Source organism: Eptesicus fuscus, chromosome 4, assembly GCF_027574615.1.
Source record: "Eptesicus fuscus isolate TK198812 chromosome 4, DD_ASM_mEF_20220401, whole genome shotgun sequence".
In the NCBI taxonomy this organism is placed as follows: domain Eukaryota; kingdom Metazoa; phylum Chordata; class Mammalia; order Chiroptera; family Vespertilionidae; genus Eptesicus; species Eptesicus fuscus.
The window spans coordinates 34019388-34043241 of NC_072476.1; the positions used below are offsets into that span (position 1 = coordinate 34019388).

General features: G+C 47.2%; 1 protein-coding gene across 2 annotated transcripts in view; it reads right to left on the reverse strand.

Annotated features, from left to right (window-relative positions):
* The window catches only part of LOC103286223 (cytochrome P450 3A12), a 49775-nt gene extending 30294 nt beyond the window's left edge, over positions 1 to 19481 (reverse strand). Inside the window, exons 1-4 of one of the 2 annotated variants that reach the window (XM_054714914.1) lie at positions 19312 to 19481; positions 15546 to 15639; positions 13907 to 13959; positions 5244 to 5343 (exon numbers count right to left, since the gene is read on the reverse strand). In XM_054714914.1, coding sequence (XP_054570889.1) covers positions 5244 to 5343; positions 13907 to 13959; positions 15546 to 15639; positions 19312 to 19382 — 318 coding nt within the window. In that variant the 5' untranslated portion in view covers positions 19383 to 19481. Of the gene's footprint in view, positions 1 to 5243; positions 5344 to 13906; positions 13960 to 15545; positions 15640 to 19311 lie in introns of those variants that run through there. The other variant, XM_054714915.1, reaches the window with a different exon arrangement.
* Positions 19482 to 23854: the final 4373 nt, after the last annotated feature.

The following is a 23854-nucleotide window of genomic DNA, read 5'->3' on the forward strand; positions in this document are numbered from 1 at the left end:
GGACTTGTATGCATGCATATAAACATAAACAATGGACGCAAAACTCTGGGGGGGGGGAGGGCATGTGTGGGTGTGGGGTGGGGGGCTAATAGTAAGATATGTACACATATAATACCTCAATAAAAATATTTAAAAAAAAACACAAACCTACAGGTAGCATCACATCAATGAGATAAGCCTGGAGTAACATCACCTGTTGGAGTAGGAGACTCCTGCCTCCACTCCCTCCACCCCCTCAAAAAAACAACAATTAGACAACTATCCACAGACAAAAATAGGTCTAAGAGAGCTCAGGAGTTCACTCAAGAAAATCAGCAACAGAGTAGAGCAAAAAATCCCTGAGAATAACTGTAAAAAGTGGATAGGGAAAATAGTCTTATTTTGTCTGCATCATCTCATTCCCCCAGGCCAGTGCTGCTCAGTGCCAGGAGGGAAGTTCCCAGCCTGGGAGACTTCCCCTTGCTGAGAAAAGAGAAATAGGGTGATTGATAATTTTCCCCAGCCTTTCAGGGCATTGTACAAATTACCTGATTTGGAATAGATGATAAGTCTAGAGATAGTTAAGAACAAAGAAGAATAAGAACTACCAGTATCGGCCATGTGGCATGAGTGACCATGATTTTTTGTGTCCAACTCTGCAGAAGACCCCCGTAGCCTTTGAGGCTGAGGAAACCAACTGGGCACAGATGCTGTGAAACCCCTGAAATTGTTACTGCTGACAGCCCCACAGGTTTTCACACTCACAAATTCCAGGAGCCTGAGTCCTGCCCAACCACACTCCACCCCCACTAGTGCTGCCCCAACTCGTGCCAACACCGAGCAGGATCTGTGCCAGCAGACAGCCCTGGCCTCTGTGGCTGGGGATGTGTATACCACTAGCCCAGTCCCCTGCAGATTCCCAGGTGCCTAGAGCCAGCTCTGACTATTAGTGGACTACACTGTCACATATGCCCACAGCTAATCCCTGCAGCCACACACCTGCACACTTTTAGCCTCAACTCCATCACCAGCTCCCACTGCCCTGCATGTCTTCGTAGGTAGCTGCTATAACTACATGAGTATACATTGACAGCCCAGGCACTCTAATCTATTTGTGTGCCCACAGCTGGCCCCAACCCCTGCCACTGGAACCGTATCTCACCATTGTACTCCTGTGCCTGCAATTAGCCCCAAGAATTTGCATACCACTAAATTTGGCTGCCACTGCTGCCTGTCCCAGTCCCTCACCACTGGACCTCTTGATGCTGTTGAAAACCCCACCGCCCTTGCAGCCACAATGGAACAAACACAGCTCTTGCTGTCAAGGATCATATAGTCGGTTAGGTTGTGAACCCCTGCTATCTGGCCAATGTTGCCCATCAGACCTGGAGCCACTACACACCTGCACCACTAGACCAAAGGTCACTCCAGTGTGCCCCAACACATAAGTAAAGGTCTTTCCTTATTAAAGTTACTTTATAAAATCTGCCAGAAGTAACTGCTTCTTCAAATGCACAGACACCATTGCAAAACTACAGTAACCACAAAGAATCAGAGAAACATGATTCCACCAAAGGAATCCAAAAAACTTCTAGTAGCAGACCCCAAAGAAAGATCACAAATGGCCTTAACAAAGTATTAAAAATACTTGTCCTACCAAGAGAGATATCTTGGCTGTGGAGATCCCCCTAAGGAGTAGGGGGACCCAGCACTACATCAGGTCCCCCAGCCCGGGGTTCCAATACTGGGAAGAGAATCCTCATAATTTCTGGCTGTGAAACCCAGCAGGAATTGATGAGAGGGATGGAGGCTGCTGGAGTCTCAGGCAGTTCCTCTTAAATGATCTGTGCAGGAACTAACTCAAACTCATTCCCTCTGGCATCGGGGCAGGAACTCAGGGGAGGCTTTCTTCCAGACGAAGGTGCTCGCAGCGGTTGTTGTTCCTGTGCAGGAACCTCCCCTGTGCAGGGCTTACTGGCAGCCATTTCTGTTTGCTCCACCCTGCTGATTCCCTGAGACCCCACCCCATCCAGTTTTATAATCCCACCCAAGCTGTGCACAGGGGCTTTTGCATATGAATGATCTGTCCTTTCTCAGGCTAAAAATTTGTCAAATAAACTGCAGCTGGATCAGGGAACCCTTTCAATAAAAGGCTACAACCAAGATTACCCAGCAAAGCTATCATTTAGAATCAAAGGTCAGATAAAGAGCTTCACAGGTAAGAAAAAGCAAAAGGAGTTCATCACCACCAAACCAGTATTTTACATGAAATGCTGAAGGGTATTCTCTTAAAAGAGGAAGAAGAACAAAAAGGTAAAGATAAAAAATTATGAACAACAAAGTGACAAAAAATACATATCTATCAACAAGTGAACCTAAAAATCAAATGAATAAAAAAATCTGATGAACAGAACAGACTGGTGAATGTAATAGAATCAGGGGAATGGAAAGGGAGCAGACTGACAATTCTCAGGGGGAAGGGATTGTGGGGGGTGCAGTAAGAGATTGGACAAAGAGCTTACACCTATGGATGAGGTTAGTGGGGTGGGGAAGGCCTGGAGTGAGGTGGGAACTGGGTGGAGGGGAGCAAGGGGGGAAAGAAGAGGAACATCTGTAATAATCTGAACAATAAAGGTTTTAAAAACATATATGAACAATAAAGTGACAACAAATACATATCTATCAACAATTGAATCTAAAAATCAAATGAATAAAAAAATCTGATGAACAGAATAAACTGGTGACTGGAATAGAATCAGGGGCATGGAAATGGAACAGACTGATGGTTCTCAGAGGGAAGGGGGTGTGCAGGGTACGGGAAGAGATTAGACAAAGATCTTATATGCATGTATGCATTACCTATGAATACAGACAATAGGGTGGTGAGGGCCTGGGGTGGGGTGGGAACCGGGTAGAGAGGAGCTATGGGGGGGGCGGGGAGAAGAGGAACATCTGTAATAATCTCAACAATAAAGATTCTTTTTAAAAGAATATAACAAAAAGACAAGCTACACACTATGACTATAAAAGAATAGTAAGAGGGAGCCTTATGGAGATGGAAGAGTTCTATATATTCATTTATGGCAGTAGTTACACAAATCTACACAAATTATAAATTTTATAAGAAATTCACAAATGAGTGCATATAAAAATTATGAAATCTGAATAACCTCTATAGATAAAGTACTGATGTCAATTTCCTGCTCTGATATTGTACTATAGTTATACTAGAGGCCCAGTGCACGAAATTCGTGCATGGGGGCGGGGGGGTGTACCTCAGCCCAGCTTGCACCCTCTCCAATCTGGGACCCCTCAAGGGATGTCCAACTGCCCGTTTAGGCCAGATCCCACCGGACATCCCTCTGACAATCCAGGACTGCTGGCTCCCAACTGCTTGCCTTCCTGATTGCCCCTAACCGCTTCTGCCTGCCAGCCTGATCACTCCCTAACCACTCCCATGCCAGCCTGATTGATGTCTAACTGCTCCCTTGCCAGCCTGTTTGCCCCCAACTTCCTTCCTCTGCCGGCCTGGTCACCCGTAACTGCCCTCCTCCGCAGGGTTGATTGCCTCCAACTGCCCTCCCTTGCAGGCCTGGTCCCTCTCAACAGCCTTCCCTTGCAGGCCTGGTCCCTCCCAACTGCCCTCCCCTGGTGGCCATCTTGTGGTGGCCATCTTATGTCCACATGGGGGCATGATCTTTCACCACATAGGGGCAGCTATCTTGATCTTGTGTGTTGGAGTGATGGTCAATCTGCATATTACTCTTTTATTAGATAGAATAGAGGCCTGGTGCACAGGTGGGGACCAACTGGTTTGCCCTGAAGGGTGTCCTGGATCAGGGCGGGGTTCCCTTGGGGCATGGAGAGGCCTGGGCGAGGAGCCTGTGGTGGTTTGCAGGCCAGCCATGCCCCTGGCGACCCAAGCAGAGGCCCTGGTATCTGGAATTTATTTACCTTCTACAATTGAAACTTTGTAGTCTGGAGCGGAGCCAAGCCTCCTGCTCAATCCTTGGCTGCCGCCATTTCTGTTTGGATTTGTTTACCTTCTATAATTGAAACTTTGTACCCTTGAGTGGAGGCCTGGGCCCACCAGAGTGTGTGGAAAGCTTGGCTTCCTCTGTTGCCGGGGAAACCCAAGCCTCCCTTCTGGTAACCATCTTAGCTGGGGTTAATTTGCATACTCGCCCTGATTTGGCTGGTGGGCGTGGCTTGGCTGATGGGCGTGGCTTATGTAGCAGAGTGATGGTTAATTTGCATATTACTCTTTTATTAGAGATGATGGGATACTAGAGGCCCGGTGCACGAAAATTCGTGCACGCAGGGGGTGTCCCTCAGCCCAGCCTGTGCCCTCTTGCAGTCTGGGAGCCCTCAGGAGATGTCTGACCAGGCCGAACAATCAGGGAACAGCGCGGCCGGCAAGCGGCCGGCCCCGCCCCCTATTGCCCCACTGCTGCCACCACTGGTGGACTCCCTCTGTGGTAGGCAACCAGGCAGGCTGATCAGGAGATGGCACCAGCTGGCAAGCAACTGGCCCCACAGCCCCCAATCTCCCCACTGCCACTGCTGGTTGCTGCCACCCCCCCCCCCACCGCCATCCCCTCCTTCTGCCCGCTGGCACACACCCTGGCTGGCCTGGTGCCACCTGCTCACCGGCTCCACCCCCTGCTGACCAGTCATTCTGCTGTTCAGTCGGTCCTTTTATTATATAGGACTAGAGGCCCAGTGCACAAAATTCATGCACAGGTGGTCCCTCAGCCTGGCCTGCACCCTCTCCAATCCGAGACCCCTTGGGGGATGTCCGACTGCCAGATCCCTGTGGGATGGGGCCTAAACCGGCAGTCAGACATCCCTCTTACAATCTGGGACGACTGGCTCCTAACCACTTCACCTGCCTGATTGCCCCTAACCCCTCTGCCTGCCTGATCATCCCAACTGCCCTCCTCTGATCATCCCAACTGCCCTCCCCTGCCATCCTGATTGCCCCTAACTGCTCTCCCTGCCAGCCTGATTGCCCCTAACCGCCTCTGCCTCGGCCCCCACCACCATGGCTTTGTCCGGAAGGAAGGCAGGACGACTGGAAGATGTCCAGTTGATCCGGTCTAATTAGCATATTACCCTTTTATTAGTATAAATTACTATTGGGGGAAACAGAGTGAAAATGAGATATTCCTGCATTTTTATAACTTCCTGTCAATTTATTATTATTTCAATATTAAACATTATAAATAAATAACAATTTAATTTTTAAAAGAATGGATGCCTACCCGCCGATTTGTGAAGACAGAATAACATTCTTTCACTAGGACTGTTTTGATCACTTCTAGATCGGTGATCGCCAACACAGGCTGCCGACCATCATAGAACCTATGTTAGGAAAACAGAGCTGATTAAATTGAACAAGCTCGTTTCTGCAGCTGGTGCCACAACTGGAAGTCTAGACTTCCATTCTGATGCTACATAATCCACATTCCTAGAGATCATTTTTAGAAATAACATTAAAACATTTAAATCCAAGTGGTGTGTACATGGGAATTTCTTATATCATTCTTTAAAAATTTTGTATATTTAAAATATTTCATTATCAAAAAGGAAGTTAAGTTAGTAAATATATGAAGGCAAATAAAATAAATTACCTGACAACAGAAAAAAAATACATAGAGCCCACCTACTCAGTTACTTAAAAATATTTGGAAGTTATATAAAAACTAGGGGCCCAGTGCACGAATTCATGCACCTTTAACCCTTTGCACTCACTTGCTTTTTTTCTCGATTCCTTTATTCTACTCGGGATTTAATTTTTTAAATACCCCAGATTTTACAAAGCGCGGCAGTAGAATAAAAAACTGGAGTTTCTTTTCATGCAAACTTATTTATTTGGATTTTTTATATTTCAAATTATTGATACATTCAAAGAGTATAAAAAGAGCCACTACCGATGCTAACCGTGTCGAGTCACACTCGACATCCGAGTGCAAAAGGTTAAAGGAACTTTGGGCCGTGAGGCTGCGGTGGGCATAGGGGTGAGTCTCGGCCCATCCACCGTGCCCCTGCCTAGCCCCCTTTCTGCAGCCCCTGGTCCTCTCTCTGCTGGCAGTCCTGCTCTCACACACTGATGGCCCAACCCCACTAGCATCCACTGACGGCGCGGAGTGATTAGGGCCAGCGCCAGCAGCAGGTGCAAGTGGCTGCTGCTACCCCAATTGCCACTCAGGAGCAGGGAGAGGTGGAGAAGCCCTCAGGGGTGATCAGGGCCTGCAGCTGCCACTCGCACCCACTGACAGCACCAAGCAATTGGGACCAATGCCAGGCACTGGCAGCAGGTGTGAACGGTGGCTCCAGCATCAGCTGTGGGTGCAAGCAGGGCCATCACTGGCAGTGGGTGCACCTCAGGAGCAGGAGGAAGTGGAGAAGCCCTGAGGGGCAATCGGGGCTGGCAGCTGCCGCTCGCACCTGCTGATAGTGCCAAGCGATCAGGGCCAGCTCTGGTGCCGGCAGCAGGTGCAAGTGCCTGGTGGGACTGTGGCGCATGGGAGCAAAGAATTTTCAGTAACCACCAGAGGCTTGCCCTGATAACAGCAACCAGCCTTGGTCTGGCGCCCCCACTCACCTGCTCCACTATCCACCACGGCCAATGCCTGCCATGTTACGTACATGGCCCCTGATGGTCAGCGTACGTCATAGCAACCAGTTGTTCAATTGTTCAGCCGTCTGGTCTATTTGCATATTAGGGTTTTATATATATACTAGTGACCCAGTGCACAAAATTCATGCACAGACGGGGAGTTCCCTCAGCCCAGCCTGCACCCTCTCCAATCAGGTCCCCTTGGGGAATCGGGTCTAAACTGGCAGTCGGACATCCCTCTCGCAATCTGGGACCGCTGGCTCCTAACCACTCACCTGCCTGCCTGCCTGATCGCCCCTAACTGCCCTCCCCTGCTGACCTGATCTCACCCCCAACAACCCTCCCCTGCCAGTCAGGTTGCCCCCAACTGCCCTCCCCTGACGGCCTGATCTCGCCCCCAATTGCCCTCCCCTCCTGGCCTAATTGCCCCTAACTGCCTCTGCCTCAGCCCCCACCACCATGACTTTGTCCAGAAGGAAGTTGGATGTCCAGAAGATGGCCAGTCGACCTGGTCTAATCAGCATATTACCCTTTTATTAGTATAGATAGATAATATAGGATAGGATTGCTTAAATGAAGGGAAAAACCTTTTTCAGCAGGAGGAGATGCTCTTGGCAGACAAAAATACATAATCCCTATATCTGGACTGATAGCCAGCCATATGCACTATACTGCCTAGCTGGTCATTAACCTTTTGCACTTGGATGTCAAGTGTGACTCGACACGGTTAGCATTAGAATAAAGGAATCGAGAAAAAGCAAGCGAGTGCAAAGGGTTAAAAAATTGAACCACTTTCTTACACCTTCCACCAAATAGCTGTTGCCCTTAAAACCCCTCCTCTGGCCCCACCTTAGGTTCTGCCTTCACAGTTCACCCAGATTAGGTTCTGATTGGTCAGTTTCTATGCCAGTCAGCATCAGAAGCTCTGCCTACTAGGCAGCCATTGGCTCCCCACAGTTTACCCAGATTTGGTTCTGACTGGTCAGTTTCTATGCCAGTCAGCATCTCTGGGCCTGATCAGAGAGGCAGGGCTGATCAGTAGCCCCCGGAGGCCCGGAGAGAAAGAGAGGTATGACTGCTAACGAAGCCCAGAGAGAAAGAGAAAGGCAATGGCTGATCAACAGCTGCCATGGAGACTGCGAATCAGACCCTGCCTCTCTCTCCAGACCTCTCTCCAGGCCTGATCCACCGCCCCCTCAGCAGTCAGTTCTGGGTCACCATGCCTGCCGCAGCAGCAGTCAGTGTTGGGGCGCCACAGCAACCCAGCAATGACTGCAGGACTGACTTCCAGTGTTCGGTTGAGCCTTTGGTCGGTCATTACAGACCCTGGGTTTTTATATATTAGGATACTAGAGGCCCAGTGCACAAATTCGTGCACAGGTGGGGTCCCTTTGTCTGGCCAGCAATTGAGGCCGATCGGGGCTGGCCAGCCTGGGGGAGGGACTGCGGGAGGTTGGCTGTGGGAACACACTGACCACCAGGAGGTAGCTCCTGCATTAAGCATTGCCCCCTGGTGGTCAGTGCAATTCATAGTGACCAGTCAACCAGTTGTTCAGTCGACCGGTGATCATGGTCTCTTAGGCTTTTATTTATAGAGATAGATATAAAAATGCATACGACATACTATTAGATGAAAAGTGTAGACATAGCCCTAGATGGTTTTGCTCAGTGGATAGAGCTTTGGTCCATGGAGTGAGCAGTCCTGAGTTTGTTTCTGCCCAGTGGCACATACCTAGGTTGCAGGCTCAATCCCTGGCCCTAGTCGGGTGCATGTGGAAGGCAACCAATTGATCTCTCTCTCTCACATCAAAGTTTCCCCCTTTCTGTCTCCCTCCCTTCCAATCTCTAAAAATCAATGGAAAAATTCCTCAGAAAAAGTAAAGTGTAAATATACTGATCACAAATATGTAAAAATGTGTCCCCAAATAATAATGACTTGGAATGCTCAAAAAGATATAGTAGGAATATGAATGATTTCTTTGCCTTATTTTCTAAAATTTGTTTACAATTGCTTAAAGGAACTATTTTAACTATTAAGGAGAAGTCCTTGGTAGATTCAAGTTTAGAAATATTTAAAACAAAGGACAAAGAGAATAAAACATACAAAGGAGCATGTACAATTTAGTTAAAAGTGTTTTCTTTTCATTACTTATATTTATCGTATATGTGGGTCCATGTAGGAGACATCACCCAGCAGCAGGACAAGCCACTTTTAACATACATACTACACAAAGCTGACTCTTTCTGTGATACATCCCAACCTGGCCATCTCCTGACTAGTTTACTATAAGTCGAATTACATGAAGTTTACTATAAGTTTAGTAACACTGTCCTCTAGCATTTCTTTTTACTATAAATCATTTTCATTAACTAGAATATAATGGGAGATTTTCCACAAGTCTTACCTATTCTTTCTTTGACTCCTCAGACTACTTTCAGTTTTCCCATATAAAAATGGATGAGGACCACTGCACTTAATGTTGCCCATTTCCAAAAAAATCTTCTGAATCTCAAATTTGTTTCCAATTGTAAGTGGGTGTCAAGTACATTTAGTGTTGAAGCAGTGATATAAATAATTGTGGTGGTACTTAGATTGGTCAGATTGACTATATTTCTTGGATGATTCCCTTCTCCCCATCGTGTTTTTCAAAAACACCTGGGTGGAGAGACACAAGGTTTGGGGCAGGCGTCCTCAAACTATGGCCCGCGGGCCACATGCAGGTGTTTTTGCTGTTTTGTTGTGTTTTTTTTTTATTTCAAAATAAGATATGTGCAGTGTGCATAGGAATTTGTTCATAGTTTTTTTAAAACTATAGTCTGGCCCTCCAACAGTCTGAGGGACAGTGAACTGATCCCCTGTTTAAAAAGTTTGAGGACCCCTAGTTTGGGGTAACTCTTTTTTTTTTTTTTTTTTTATATTTTTTATTTTTTTTATTTTTTTTTTTTTAAATTTCTTTATTGATTAAGGTGTCACATATTTGTCCTCATCCCCCCATTCCCATCCCACCCCTCTCCCCACGCATGCCCCAATCCCCTGTTGAACTTAACCGTTGGATAGGCTTATATGCATGCATACAGGTCCTTTGGTTGAACTCTTCCCCTCCCCCCACCCTCCCCCTACCCTCCCGTATCCTCCCTCTGAGGCCCGATAGTCCGATCGATGCCTCCTTGCTTCTGGTTCTGTTCTTGTTCCTCAGTCTATGTTGTTCATCATTTCCTCTAGATGAACGAGATCAAATGTCACTAGATATATACTAATAAGAACTGAATGTGAGACGAGCAATAATATTTATGCTGACAGGCAAATGAATCAATCTGTAGCGAGCTTCCCCCTGGACCAACAGTTCTTTTGAGACCCAATTTCGATGTCCAGTAGTTCCTTATGTGTACATGTCAGCACTGACCCCTCAGCTCTGGATGGTGGACAAATGGTGGTAATGGAGGTCTGACTCCCTCTGGTTTGGTCTCGGCCGATCCCAGGGGCACGGCGTCACCTGGACTAAGGGGCACGTGGCCTCACCCATATCCAAGGGGCGCGTGGTCTCACCCGGGCCTGGGACCCAGCCTCACCCGGATGGATCCAGGGGCGCACGGCCTCACCCGGACCCAGGATCTGGCTTCACCCGTACCCAAGGACACTTGGCCTCTCCCAGACCCAGGGGCACGTGGCCTCACCCGGGCTTAGTTGCACAAGGCCTCACCTGGATCCAGGGACACATGGTCTCTCCCGGACCCAGGGACGCTTGGCCTCTCCCAGACCCAGGGCCACTTGGGCTCACCCGGGCCTAGGTGCACGAGGCCTCATCTGGATCCAGGGACGCATGGTCTCACCCGGACCCAGGGACGCTTGGCCTCTCCCAGACCCAGGGGCACGTGGCCTCACCCGGGCCTAGGTTCACGAGGCCTCACTCGGATCCAGGGACACATGGTCATACCCAGACCCAGGAACGTTTGGCCACTCCCAGACCCAGGGCCACTTGGGCTCACCCGGGCTTAGGTGCACTAGGCCTCACCCGGATCCAGGGACACATGGTCTCACCCGGACCCAGGGACGCTTGGCCTCTCCCAGACCCAGGGCCACTTGGGCTCACCCGGGCCTAGGTGCACGAGGCCTCACCCGGATCCAGGGACACATGGTCTCACCCGGACCCAGGGACGCTTGGCCTCTCCCAGACCCAGGGCCACTTGGGCTCACCCGGGCCTAGGTGCACGAGGCCTCACCCGGATCCAGGGACACATGGTCTCACCCGGACCCAGGGACGCTTGGCCTCTCCCAGACCCAGGGCCACTTGGGCTCACCCGGGCCTAGGTGCACGAGGCCTCACCCGGATCCAGGGACACATGGTCTCACCCGGACCCAGGGACGCTTGGCCTCTCCCAGACCCAGGGCCACTTGGGCTCACCCGGGCCTAGGTGCACGAGGCCTCACCCGGATCCAGGGACACATGGTCTCACCCGGACCCAGGGACACTTGGCCTCTCCCAGACCCAGGGGCACGTGGCCTCACCCGGGCCTAGGTTCACGAGGCCTCACTCGGATCCAGGGACACATGGTCATACCCAGACCCAGGAACGTTTGGCCACTCCCAGACCCAGGGCCACTTGGGCTCACCCGGGCCTAGGTGCACGAGGCCTCATCCGGATCCAGGGACACATGGTCTCACCCGGACCCAGGGACGCTTGGCCTCTCCCAGACCCAGGGCCACTTGGGCTCACCCGGGCCTAGGTGCACGAGGCCTCACCCGGATCCAGGGACACATGGTCTCACCCGGACCCAGGGACGCTTGGCCTCTCCCAGACCCAGGGCCACTTGGGCTCACCCGGGCCTAGGTGCACGAGGCCTCACCCGGATCCAGGGACACATGGTCTCACCCGGACCCAGGGACGCTTGGCCTCTCCCAGACCCAGGGGCACGTGGCCTCACCCGGGCCTAGGTTCACGAGGCCTCACTCGGATCCAGGGACACATGGTCACACCCAGACCCAGGAACGTTTGGCCACTCCCAGACCCAGGGCCACTTGGGCTCACCCGGGCCTAGGTGCACGAGGCCTCATCCGGATCCAGGGACACATGGTCTCACCCGGACCCAGGGACGCTTGGCCTCTCCCAGACCCAGGGCCACTTGGGCTCACCCAGGCCTAGGTGCACAAGGCCTCACCCGGATCCAGGGACACATGGTCTCACCCGGACCCAGGGACGCTTGGCCTCTCCCAGACCCAGGGCCACTTGGGCTCACCCGGGCCTAGGTGCACGAGGCCTCACCCGGATCCAGGGACACATGGTCTCACCCGGACCCAGGGACGCTTGGCCTCTCCCAGACCCAGGGCCACTTGGGCTCACCCGGGCCTAGGTGCACGAGGCCTCACCCGGATCCAGGGACACATGGTCTCACCCGGACCCAGGGACGCTTGGCCTCTCCCAGACCCAGGGCCACTTGGGCTCACCCGGGCCTAGGTGCACGAGGCCTCACCCGGATCCAGGGACACATGGTCTCACCCGGACCCAGGGACGCTTGGCCTCTCCCAGACCCAGGGCCACTTGGGCTCACCCGGGCCTAGGTGCACGAGGCCTCACCCGGATCCAGGGACACATGGTCTCACCCGGACCCAGGGACGCTTGGCCTCTCCCAGACCCAGGGCCACTTGGGCTCACCCGGGCCTAGGTGCACGAGGCCTCACCCGGATCCAGGGACACATGGTCTCACCCGGACCCAGGGACGCTTGGCCTCTCCCAGACCCAGGGCCACTTGGGCTCACCCGGGCCTAGGTGCACGAGGCCTCACCCGGATCCAGGGACACATGGTCTCACCCGGACCCAGGGACGCTTGGCCTCTCCCAGACCCAGGGCCACTTGGGCTCACCCGGGCCTAGGTGCACGAGGCCTCACCCGGATCCAGGGACACGTAACCCTTTACATATATGACCTCACACCAGCCTTAGAGTTTGTTACAATACCAGGCAACATTCAGATTCCTGGGCCCCAGCCCTGACACTAAGGATTTGGTATTGCTGGGCCCTGAGGTATATTTTTAACACACTCTCCAAGGTGGTTCTTATACACACCCAAGCATGAGAACCACTTTCTTTCTTTAGAGGACTCCATGCAGAGCTCACAAGTAGTCAATATTGGGAGGGCAGTTGGAAATGGGCCAGGGTGACCCAGTGCAGGGTGCTCTTTCTTCTCCATCACATAGCCTTTCTGGACTATGCCAACTCAGTAGGACCTTATGGGTTCTGAGGATGTGAAAAGGGATGAAACAGACTGAGAAGCAAAGCCTTCTCCCCCTTGCTTCTAGGACACAAACACCACGTTACACCTCTCCTGCTGCTCTCAGCACACTTCCAGCAGCTCCGAATGGGACAGCCGCTGCAACTGGCTAAGACCACTTTGCAAAATCCTTAAGTCCATCAGCCTACCAGGAAGCAGTATGGTTTGGAAATATTCTATCTCTTCAAAGTCAGTAGAATAGAGTAGATACAGCAATACTTGTATAAACTAAACTTCTATTGAGAAGTCTTGGCTTAAACATTTTTTAAAACCCAAACTCGAAACTTGTGGAGGAAGTAAAAACAAAGCCACACAGATATGGTTTCCCATCTGTTTACCTAGACCCACAGCCCTTTTTCAAAAGGATATAACAAATCCAAACTTAAAATTAAAGAGTTGGGCTTTTAATTAATAGTCAATTATGGTCCAGCTGGTAGTGGCTCAGTGGCTGAGCTTCAACCCATGCACCAAGAGCTGGTTGGTTCAATTCCCAGTCAGGGCACATGCCCGGTTATGGCCTGATCCCCAGTAAGAGGTGTGCAGAAGGCAGCCAACTGATGATTCTCTCTCATCAATGTTTCTATCTCTGTATTCCTCTCCTTTCTTTTCTCTCTCTAAAATCAATAAAAACAGATTTTTAAAAAATAACATTGTAAAACTATGGTTTATAATGTTTTCAAAGTCAATTATGTAGGTAATTGGTTATGATCGGAATATATTAGAAGGGTCTGAAGTTATGCATTTCATCCAATTAAAGGAGACCAAATGGAGGAAAAATAGAGAAGAGGGGAATAATGAGATACTGGACAGAAAGTGATGCCGGGAGTCCCTAGGCCATCAAATTCAGGAGAGTATGATAACCTGCAACTCCCCATCTGGACTCAGAATGCAGACCTGGACACCTGGTGACATCTGGGGTCCTGGTAGGACAAGCCTCCAAAAGCTTTACAGTAGGCTTTGAGCTGAGATTCTCCTCCACACCAGGGGGGCCCTCATCATAACAGCAAGTCTATCCAATAGGAGTTTCCCTAATACTCACCCCCACATGTTTCCATACTTTTTAAAACAGTCCATGTCAAAATCCCAGAACCCCTGCAAGGAGAAACAAAAGTAGATTATTAATCTAAGTGTACTGAACTCTACCTCTAAAATCTCATAACCCCAGAATTATTACCTCCATAGACACTCCAGAAGTGAAGCTGAGGGAGAGTAAGAGTGACTTGCACACTTTGACCTCCTGGTCAAGCATCCTTTTCATTTATCTCATGAGTCCTCTCTAGAATCCTAGCAGAACTAAGAAGTTTAAGACACCAGGGAACTCTTATAGTCTAGCAGATTTAAACACATCTAAGGCATATTTGCTGAGTGAGAAGAAAGTGACTGAATGAAGGACAAAGTGACTCACTCTCCAATTCTCCAGCTCAACTCGGAAAAGATGAAGAGATGTCACCACTCCAGAAGGACAGAGAAAATTAAAATACCTTCTCTGTGTTTTCACTTCTATAATTAAAAAACACATCTTCTTGTGGCTAAGTTTCAGTTGTGATATTTTATGTTTTAACTATGCAAAGGAAGTTCCAGAAATGTGGGTCTTAGGGTGCACCTTCCAGGAGTTGATCTGGGAAAGGTGGAAGGGAAATTGCCTTTTCAGAGGCAAAAAGAATGGGATTTCCTAAACTAAATGATGCCCTGAAGAACTCAGCTTGGAAAATTAGAATCTGAGAATCTGCTCTACAGGAAACAAAATCTGATGTAGAATGCAGTTTGCATGTAAAGCTCTGCCTGCTGGCTTTATGGACATGAGCTCGTAACCTTCCATGTAGGGGTCAAGCCCTGGGCAAAGCATCAGGGCTAGATCAACCACAAACACTTTGCCAAAATTCACAATCCTTGTGTCACTGAGGTCATTCATTTCAGATAAAATAAATGTTCCATAATTTTGTCCAAACATCTCCTTTCTAGTGATTTTGTGTGAGCAAATATTTGAAGTCCGTGGATAAACACCATCTTACCTCAGTTATACCCACTCCCTCTCAGACTCAGCCCCAGGGTGCCTCCTTTGAGGGCAGACAAGTAGAGCAGACAGCTTTTGTTCCATCTCTCAAATCCCCCAAAGACGTCATGGGGAGCAAATGGTGACTTAGGGCCATGGGAATAACTGCAGGGATTTATCAGTTCTTTAGAGAATTCAAGTGTTTATGTGCAAATTACCCGATGGTGACTACTTGAGCTGCCTAATACACTGAAGTTTCAAAGCTACCCAAGAGGAATCTAGAGAAGGCTACCCTGAGTGTATCCTGTGAACAGGGAAGTCTGACTCTAGCACATCCGACTTCCTGGGGCACGACCAGGCATCCCTTCATGCTTTTCTCCTAATCCTAAGTATGATTATGTCTTCCTGGGAATCTGCACCTCCCAGAAAGAAAATGCTCCTCACGATGCTCACAAGGTGGGACAAGGCGTGTGCTGAATCAGCTGAGAGCTCTGCTGCCCCACTGAGCCAACCCCTGAGGCTCCTGACAGCTGACACTGAGCCTGGGTAAGCCTGGCCCTGCGCAGGGCGGGGCCTATGATGCTCTTTCTGGAAACTTCCTTCTGAGCAAGGCCCTTTTACTAGGGAACTCAGCTGCGATTTCGGAACCATAAGAAGCAAAAGAGGAAGCCCAAACAGCACTCACCTTACGATAGGCCAGAATAGTTCCCACAAAAGGTAGGGGTGTCGGCCCAGGAATTCCCAGCTTCTTAAAAAGTCCGTGTGTATAAGTCCCATATCTGTAAAGTGAAAGAGAAAGCCAGGTTACAGGGATTATGGATTAGGTCCTGCGGCTGGAACAGTCAAGCTAGGGAATGAACATGTAGGTGATAAGTAGTAACAAATCCCATAGCAATAATTACATTCACTCATCACCTCTTTGCCCACTTCCGCTGTGAGATTCAGAGAAAGCGATAGTGATTAGATAAAATCAGTTGAACTTTTCACGGACCCAAGCCCAGAATGAATACTTGATAAATGTTTCCAAATGAGAGTGCTCCTAAGAGGCTGAGGCTGGAATGTTTTCCAGGAGATTCACTCATGGCTATTTAGCAAGTTTGTTTGTTCATAATATTGGAGATTCTAATTCTAGATAGAAAAAGGGAAAATAATTTCTGCTCCAATGATGATATTTTGCTTAACTTCATCCCCTCAGTAACTGAGAGTTACTGCAAGCCTACCGAGACATTGTTCTTACAGTTTGCTCAGTCACATTTATGCTATTTCTTCCCCCTATGCCCTGACCCTGTATTAAGTTCTGATTCTTCTTAAATATATCATCATAAAGAGGCCTTAGAATAGCCACAGTGTACTTATTTCTATAGAAATAAAACTGTGTTCGGGGATTTCACTGGCATCACAGAAATGTGAGTGCCTTTCAGCTACACCCAAGTCTCTGTTGTCAGGCAATTTGGTTGACTTGAGCTCTAGAGAAGGGTGATTGACCCCTATGTTTCCTGAATGAAACTGTATAAAGGAACCTATGAGTAAAGACTCAATTTCCAGGCCATTCTTCCCCTCACTGCATTTGTTTCTTCACCCTGTGATGCTCACCTGCTAAGCACAGTGCCAGGATCACTCATTTTATCAAGATGGCCAGTCAGAAAGCAGTTAGTTTACTGATTCTGTGTCAGCTACCTCAAAATCCCATTGAGGCCAGTGCTTACTATGATAGGCCTGCCTGCATTTGATCTTTCATGTGTCATGTGTGGAGTTTCACAACTGAGAATTCTTAATCCTTGCAAGCCTTCCCACTCCAGTATTACTGAGAGATGCAAGAGTGGAGGATGAAGAGAGGCTGAGGAAAGAGGAAAAATTCATCCATTTTAAGGATTAATTTGCTAGGCCTATAAGTCTCACCTTATAAAGGCAAATTAGAAAAGTATGGCTGAAAAGTAGGCTCTGTATAATGATGGTTCAACATGCCCTATAAGCACTTTCAGCTAAAAGGGGGCCTTCCAAACTTTAGTACCTCCCTGTTGACAGTAAAAGATGTGCTATACAACACAAAATAAGTATCCATGAAATGTCCCAGAAAGTCAAATTAAAACCTTGTTGCCTCTTCTTTGGAGGTTAACCTTTAAGAAAGTATAGGTTTCTAACATTGTATATGATTTTAAGAATCTAATAGAGGCCCGATGCATGAAAATTCATGCACTGGAGGGGGGGGTCCCTCAGCCTGGCCTGCCCCCTCTCAGGGGTGGGAGGCAACCTGTCGATCAGGGTAAGGTGAAGCCCCCATCACACCTCTGCTGCTGCCACTGCCGGCAGCACAAGCCTCAGCCAGTCCTGGTTACCTGAGCCTCAGGCAGCCCTGGGCGGCTGGGTAGCTGCCATCCAAGGCTTGCCTGCACCTCGGGGCAGCCCTGGGCGGCTGGGGGGCTGAGGAAACTGTGGGACTTCAGAGGCAGGCACACGGAGCGGCTGGACCCAATTAAACCCATTTCTGCTTCTGAACTTTCAGCATGTTACATAAACTCTCAAGTGAGGCCAAGCAATTAAATGAATGTGTCAGCAACATTGATCCCACTGAGTGATCTGGTCTAGAGTCTAGACTCACATGGTTCCATAACAAGGCATTGGGTGGGCTGGGTGAATTCCTTGGTTTCTTTCCAACTTCCCTCTTTTTGGTAGTGAAATGCTGCTTTAGGTGCAAAGGGGCTAACAATAAAACCAATCATTTTTATTGCATTTACATCGTGTTGCCATAAGAGAGCACTGTCTACTCTATAGCTACTGATTCATGGCTGTACCAGTGTCTTCTAAGGCTAGTGTTGTTTAACCAGTAGTGCCAGTATCTAGTGATGGACCCATTGCCACACAGATCACACAGTGTGACTTCGATGGTGTCCTATCCCCAGATTTCAAGCAGATGAGATGCCTACACTGTTGCCCTCTTAATGACCTCTTGCAAGACCAGGACCTGGAGTATCTGGGAAAAATATTCTCCCAATCCATCCAGAATGCCTCTCTTATCATCACTGGCTCACAATCTCGCTTACTCACCTGAGGTGTGAGATTAAAATAACTGGCTAGGCAAGTATATTTTTAAACATATATGTAATCTATGTTATAGAAGTATGTATTTGTACAATGGACTCATATTCCTGACATTATTCTAGTAGGGTGAAGTTATTTACACACTTTTGTGGACATAAATCCTGAACCAACAGCCTCTTTTATCCTACAGAAAGAACATGCTGGAAAAAGTCTTATCTCAGTAAAAAACAAAACTAAAATTAAATAAAATTAAACATTATCAATTAATTTTAAAATGTTATCAGAGAGAAAATATGTTGCCACAATAAACTGTATTTATAATATTTCTTTCATAGAATTGAAACAAAGTGTATATTTTCTATGTTCATGTCATCATGATTTCCTACTCTTTATGAAAGTGAAATTGAGATAGAGAACAAATGGGACAGAGGGGGCCTTCTCCACCCATGTGACCAAAATGACTCCTCCCCCAACCTGTTTCATGATGCCAGGAATCTCATGCTTGAAAGGAATTCCTCTGCTAGATGGTTTGATTCATCCTCCTGCACTGCAACTTAATGGGGGGGAGGGGGAATTTAAACCCAAATTTGCTTTTGGGCTCGTGCCTATGCAGGCAGTTAGCAGATTTCATATTGGGAGAAATAAATCTCTATAATGATGCCAACCCTCCCCAAAGACTAGAAGAAAAGGGTGAAAGAAAAAAAAAATACAGTTTCAAGATTTCTGCTAAATTCCTTCTGCTCTAAAGTTTTCTCACTTAGGGGTAATAATTCTGCCAATTACAAGGTGTGGGAATTGAGTATTAGGAGGGGAATTTTAGGGGAGAGACAGAATAGAGGAAAGAGCTAGTCTGAAGAGAAGGAGGGAAATCTCCAGCCCCCCTGAAGTCCCGGGTGCACCGTCGTACATGGTGTAAATTATCCCAGGCAGTGGGAGGGAGGGGTGCAGGAACAAACCTAGTGACACAAGGGCCATTCCTTATACACATCTCTAGCAGCAGACACAGAACTGGAAAGGTGAAGATAATGAGACAAAACCCCAGGCCATTCCCTCCTGCCTCCAGGGTCCCTGGAGCTGGGAAAGGGGTAAGGACAGAAGCCAGTTGTTTTTAATCTGCCTCAGCTGAATTCTGATTAATTAATCTAGGTTTACCCAAACTGTCAATCAATTAGAAAATTACCGCCAGGAGCAAGTAATGTCCCCAAACACTCAGAAATTGAGAGTTGGAGGCAAATGGGACATTACTCTTTCAACAGATCAGGGTAAGAGCAATAATAATCCCTTTGGTGTTTGTAGCCCCCACCGTTTAAGCAACTTCCCCTGTTGGATCTTTGAAACAGATAAGGCAGAGGGGGCCTGATGAGCTCCCAAGGCCATGATTACAGAGACCATGAGCCTGGACAGTAACTCACAGATAGAGGAGCACCAGGCTGGTAGCCAGAAGAACCCAGGTTTCTGTGGAAAAGCTTGGGATCAGGTCCATGGCCACTTTTGTTGGAGGTTCTCTCGAGTTTTCCTGTCAGCAAGCCTTGTGTGTTACGTATGCTTTGCCAGCCAGCCTGTGCGTGCGAAGCTTCCTTCCCCTCCCGGCTGCGAATCAGCCTGACTGGAACGTTTGCAGCTGAGAAAGTGGGCGAGGCTAGAGCAGCAAGCACTTAAAGGGCCCTCTGTGCGCCAACTGCAGAGGCCCACTCCACCTTGAAAGTTGGCAAAGCATCATGGAAACTCCCACTTTGACCACCCTTGAGTTCATATTCTGTGGGAAATCAATAAACAACTCACTCCATTTTATTGGTAAACCCAAAGGTTACAGAAACTCAAGTAAAGCCACTGGCATTAAATCTTTCAACTGCCCTTGACTCCATGACTGCCTGCACTAAAAAATACTTGAAATCCTTCAAACAATCCAGGTCTACAGATCTTTACCCATGCAGTTTTCTTCCCCGGTGCCCCCTTGATGACTCCTGCTCATCCTTCAAAACCTAGCTCAGAGAAATTCTGCTCTGTTATGTCTTCATAGCCAATGTCCCTGAACGGATACAACCACTTTTTCCTCTTGGTAACTTCTAGTCTCTATTATTGTCCTCGATCCTCTAGCACCATTGTTGGTCTCCACACCAAGTTCCCTTATCAAATTGAGGTCTTCTGAAGGGCACAGTCTGATATTAATCACCATTATGTCACTAGTCCCTAGCAAAACACTTTACGCGTAGTTTGTATTAAGAAATGTTGGCAGAGTTGAGTTGGTAAAAGTGGTATTGCTGGGTCTTCTGCATGTCCTTTCCCTGTGGCTCTTTGGTGACCACTCCATCTTCCTGGCTTGTTAATGCAACAAGAGGGCCTGGCTGTGCCTCGGTAATTATCATTGCACGTTCGGGCTGATCCATCAGGATTTTGTTGACTAGGTGTCCCAAAGGAGAGGCAGGACATGGATGAGATGGTAATGATTACACCAAGCTTATCGATTCATCCCGCTTCCTGTCTGCCCCCTCCCCCCAGAGGTCCTGCAGCAGACAGGGAGTTAGACAAATGTATGGCCAAAGAATGGCTCCCTGTCTCTGAAAAGACCACAAGTCCAAGACCAATGGGTGTGAAGAGGAGAACAGCAGCCAGATGGCCTCCACCGACATGACAAATGTCATACCTTACACAACAATGACATGACAAAATGTCACACTATGGTCAGCACACATAGCATGCAAGACTTCAAAGAGGTGAATGAGCTTCTTTTCCTGGGACAAAGAGGGTCAGAGCAGATGGCTTCCTGCTTTGAGCAGCGGGGGATTTTTTTTTTTTTTTATGGGTACTGAGAAGCTGATAGGAGACAACCTGTACTACTACTCCGTGTCACCTGATGGGAGAGATCCAAGTACCGTGCATCTGTAAATTCCACTTGTTGCTTATCATCACTCAGACCCATGGTCTGTGTCTGCTTGGCCTGAGAAACCATGAAGTATGTCAACAACAAAACCTTAAAGGTTCCCAAAAATCAAAGAAGCAGGAGACATTTAAGCTGTGTTTGTGCACTTCCCTTCTCTCTTCATCCTTTCTCACTTTCAGCCCTTCTGCAGAAAGTGATACTCGTCTGTCACCAATTCTTTAGGCCCCTCTGGCCAAAAATTCTCCAGGGTTGCATAAAACTGGATTGAGTAAGTGGATGTCTCATTGGTAAAATGTGGAAAGTCCCAACCATCTCACCTACTTCCTTTTATTTATTTGGAAGCTTGTCATGCAGCCTGAAATTTCTATCATCACAGTTTGTCAACTTTGAGTTATGTTTTGCTCCAGGAGGCACCTGTTAAATTCCACAGCTCCCACTGGAAAGTGTACTGTATGAATACATTTATCCATCTGTGTATTAATTCAAGGCCAAGTGTGTGAATGTGATGTGTAGTTATATCACCAGGCTGTGGGCTACAAGTCATATAGTCCCCATCCTTGAGAGGATCCTCCCTCAAGGAGATCCTCCCTCAAAGTGGAGGGAGAAAGACAAATAACTGTGTTCAGAATGTGGCATACCCCTGGAATCTCTGAGATAATAGAGCCGTACAGACAGGTAAGAAGAAGGGGCTGCAAGCTGGAATATTTATAAAGGACAAACATGAGAGGTTGGAAGATGATCCGGAGGAAAAGTAGAATTAATATATTACCTCAATGTACAATTTAAGAAGTTCTTTCATGTCTCTCTTAATTGACCCTCACGACAACCCTATGAGATAAGTAATGTTGTATTATTTTAATTCCCACTTTACAGATGTGGAAACAAAAGCTCAGGATGGAGGAGTCTTTCCCAAGAAATTAAACTATGAATCCAGGGCATGGAGCCAGGTCTTGTTATTCCAAATTGGACAGTGGCATGCTGGCTCCAATTCCAGGGGCCTCCTGAAATAACTTAGCAGATTACATGGGATGACCTTTCCTTCCACACTGCCCAGCACACTTCTACTGTAGTTGCAAAAATAGTACAGAGCTGGTTGTGACCCAAAAATGACATGCACGTCCTTGTATCCATTACTAAGTTGTGTTTTCACTGAACTGGTCTCAGCAGAAGAAAGATGTTGCAAACAATTCTGACATATCACAATCAAAATTTTTTAGGTTTCCAGGAAAGCAGAAAGTAAAAGATGACAAAAACTAATGAATGAAAGGTAGGCAAATTTCAGAAGACCACGTGGAAGGGAATTAATAAATAGGAAGTGTTGGACAAAAATCATACACCTATGGATAAGGACAGCGGGGGGGGGGAGGTAAGGGAAGAGGGGGGGGTAGGAACTGGGTGGTGGGGAGATATGTGGGGAAAAAGGAGAAACAATTGTAATCTGAACAATAAAGATTCATTAAAAAAATAAATAAATAAATAAATAAATAAATAGGAAGTGTTAAAAGAAACAAGAGATAAGCATCTCAGAATATGTTACAAAAGGGGATAAAGCCTGTACAGTCTTACCTAATGGTTGATATAACCTCCTAAAGTGTTTTGTCTGACACTTGGCTGGTCTCATCCAGGAAATCCTCTACGAGGCCACCAGCAGAGCCTTGTAAAACTTGGAGCTTGCAACATTTCTCTCTTGCTCAAATCCACCAACAACTCCCATCATCCACAAGATAAAATTTAAATGCTTCAAGAAATAAAAAATATAGCATTCCATAGAAATGTAGGAAAGTAGAGTTAACTAATTCACTCCAAAAGAACAATAAAGAGATGGAAAATGAAAGACAAAAAATAAAAATAAAAACTAATCATTCTAGAAGTTTTATCATCTGTCCAGTAGGGGTATCAGAACAAAATAATATAAAAAATAAAACGAATAATTCAAGAAAATTTCTCAGAGTCAAAGCGGGGTAATCTCCAGATTACAAGGCCAATATACAGCACTGCTCAAAATAGTAGCCCCTAGTCACATGGCTGGTCAAATTTAAGTATAAATTAATTAAAATTAAATGAAATCAGAAACATAGTTCCTCAGTGTTCAATAGCCTCATGTGGCTGGTGGCTACCATATTGGACAAAAGAGACAGAGAACATTTGCATCATTGCAGAAAGGTCCATTGAACAGCTCTGTCCTTGAATAATGGATGGAATCAGGGTACCAAGTCACATCATAATAAAATGTCAGAACAACAGGGACAGAAATAAGATTCACAAAAGCTTGCAGAAAGAGTAGGAGAGCAAAAAAATAGGTCCCATACAAAGGCTTAAAATTTAGAAAGGCATTAAACTTCTCAACAGCAAAACTAGAAATAAGATTCTGTTTCTAAACTCAGAGAGAGTAATCTGGCCAGCCTAGAATCTATGCCCAAACTATCAACCTAGCATGAGGATACATATATTAGATGTAGTCAGACATGCAAGTTTTTTTAAAAAAAAATTTTACTCCTATGTATCATTTCTCTGAAAGTTACAAGATAAGTCTCTCTACTAAGTGGATGGAGAAAAACAAGAAAGATGGGCAAGGGATCTGGGAACGGCTCATTCATCCCAGCTGAGAGGCCATGAAATGTCTCTTGGGACAAGGCTGTGCAGAAGCTACCAGGAGCAAACAGCCCAGACCAAAAGCAAAGAGAGAGCCCCTGAAGGGTCTGAACATGTGGAGAGAAGAGTCGAGTCATGCTTCTGGTGGGTAATAAGGACAGAGAAAACTCATCAAATTACAAAAAGATACTATTCATTTCAAGGAAAATGAAAAGTTGTCAAGAACACAAATGGAAGCATAGAAATGTACATGGCTCAACTGTTAATAGTAAGTACTTAAGTCATATTGATGATGCAAACACCAAATAGAAATCAGATTCCTATTCCTGTTTTGAAAAGATGAGAAATGAGAATGAGGCAAGGAGGATATTAGGAACCTAAGTTCCCATCTTCCAGAGTAATCTAGAAATAGGAGTCTAAGAATGTCATTGAATGACATGGCAGTAAACATCAGAAGAAACTAATAAACAGTGAAGTTCAAA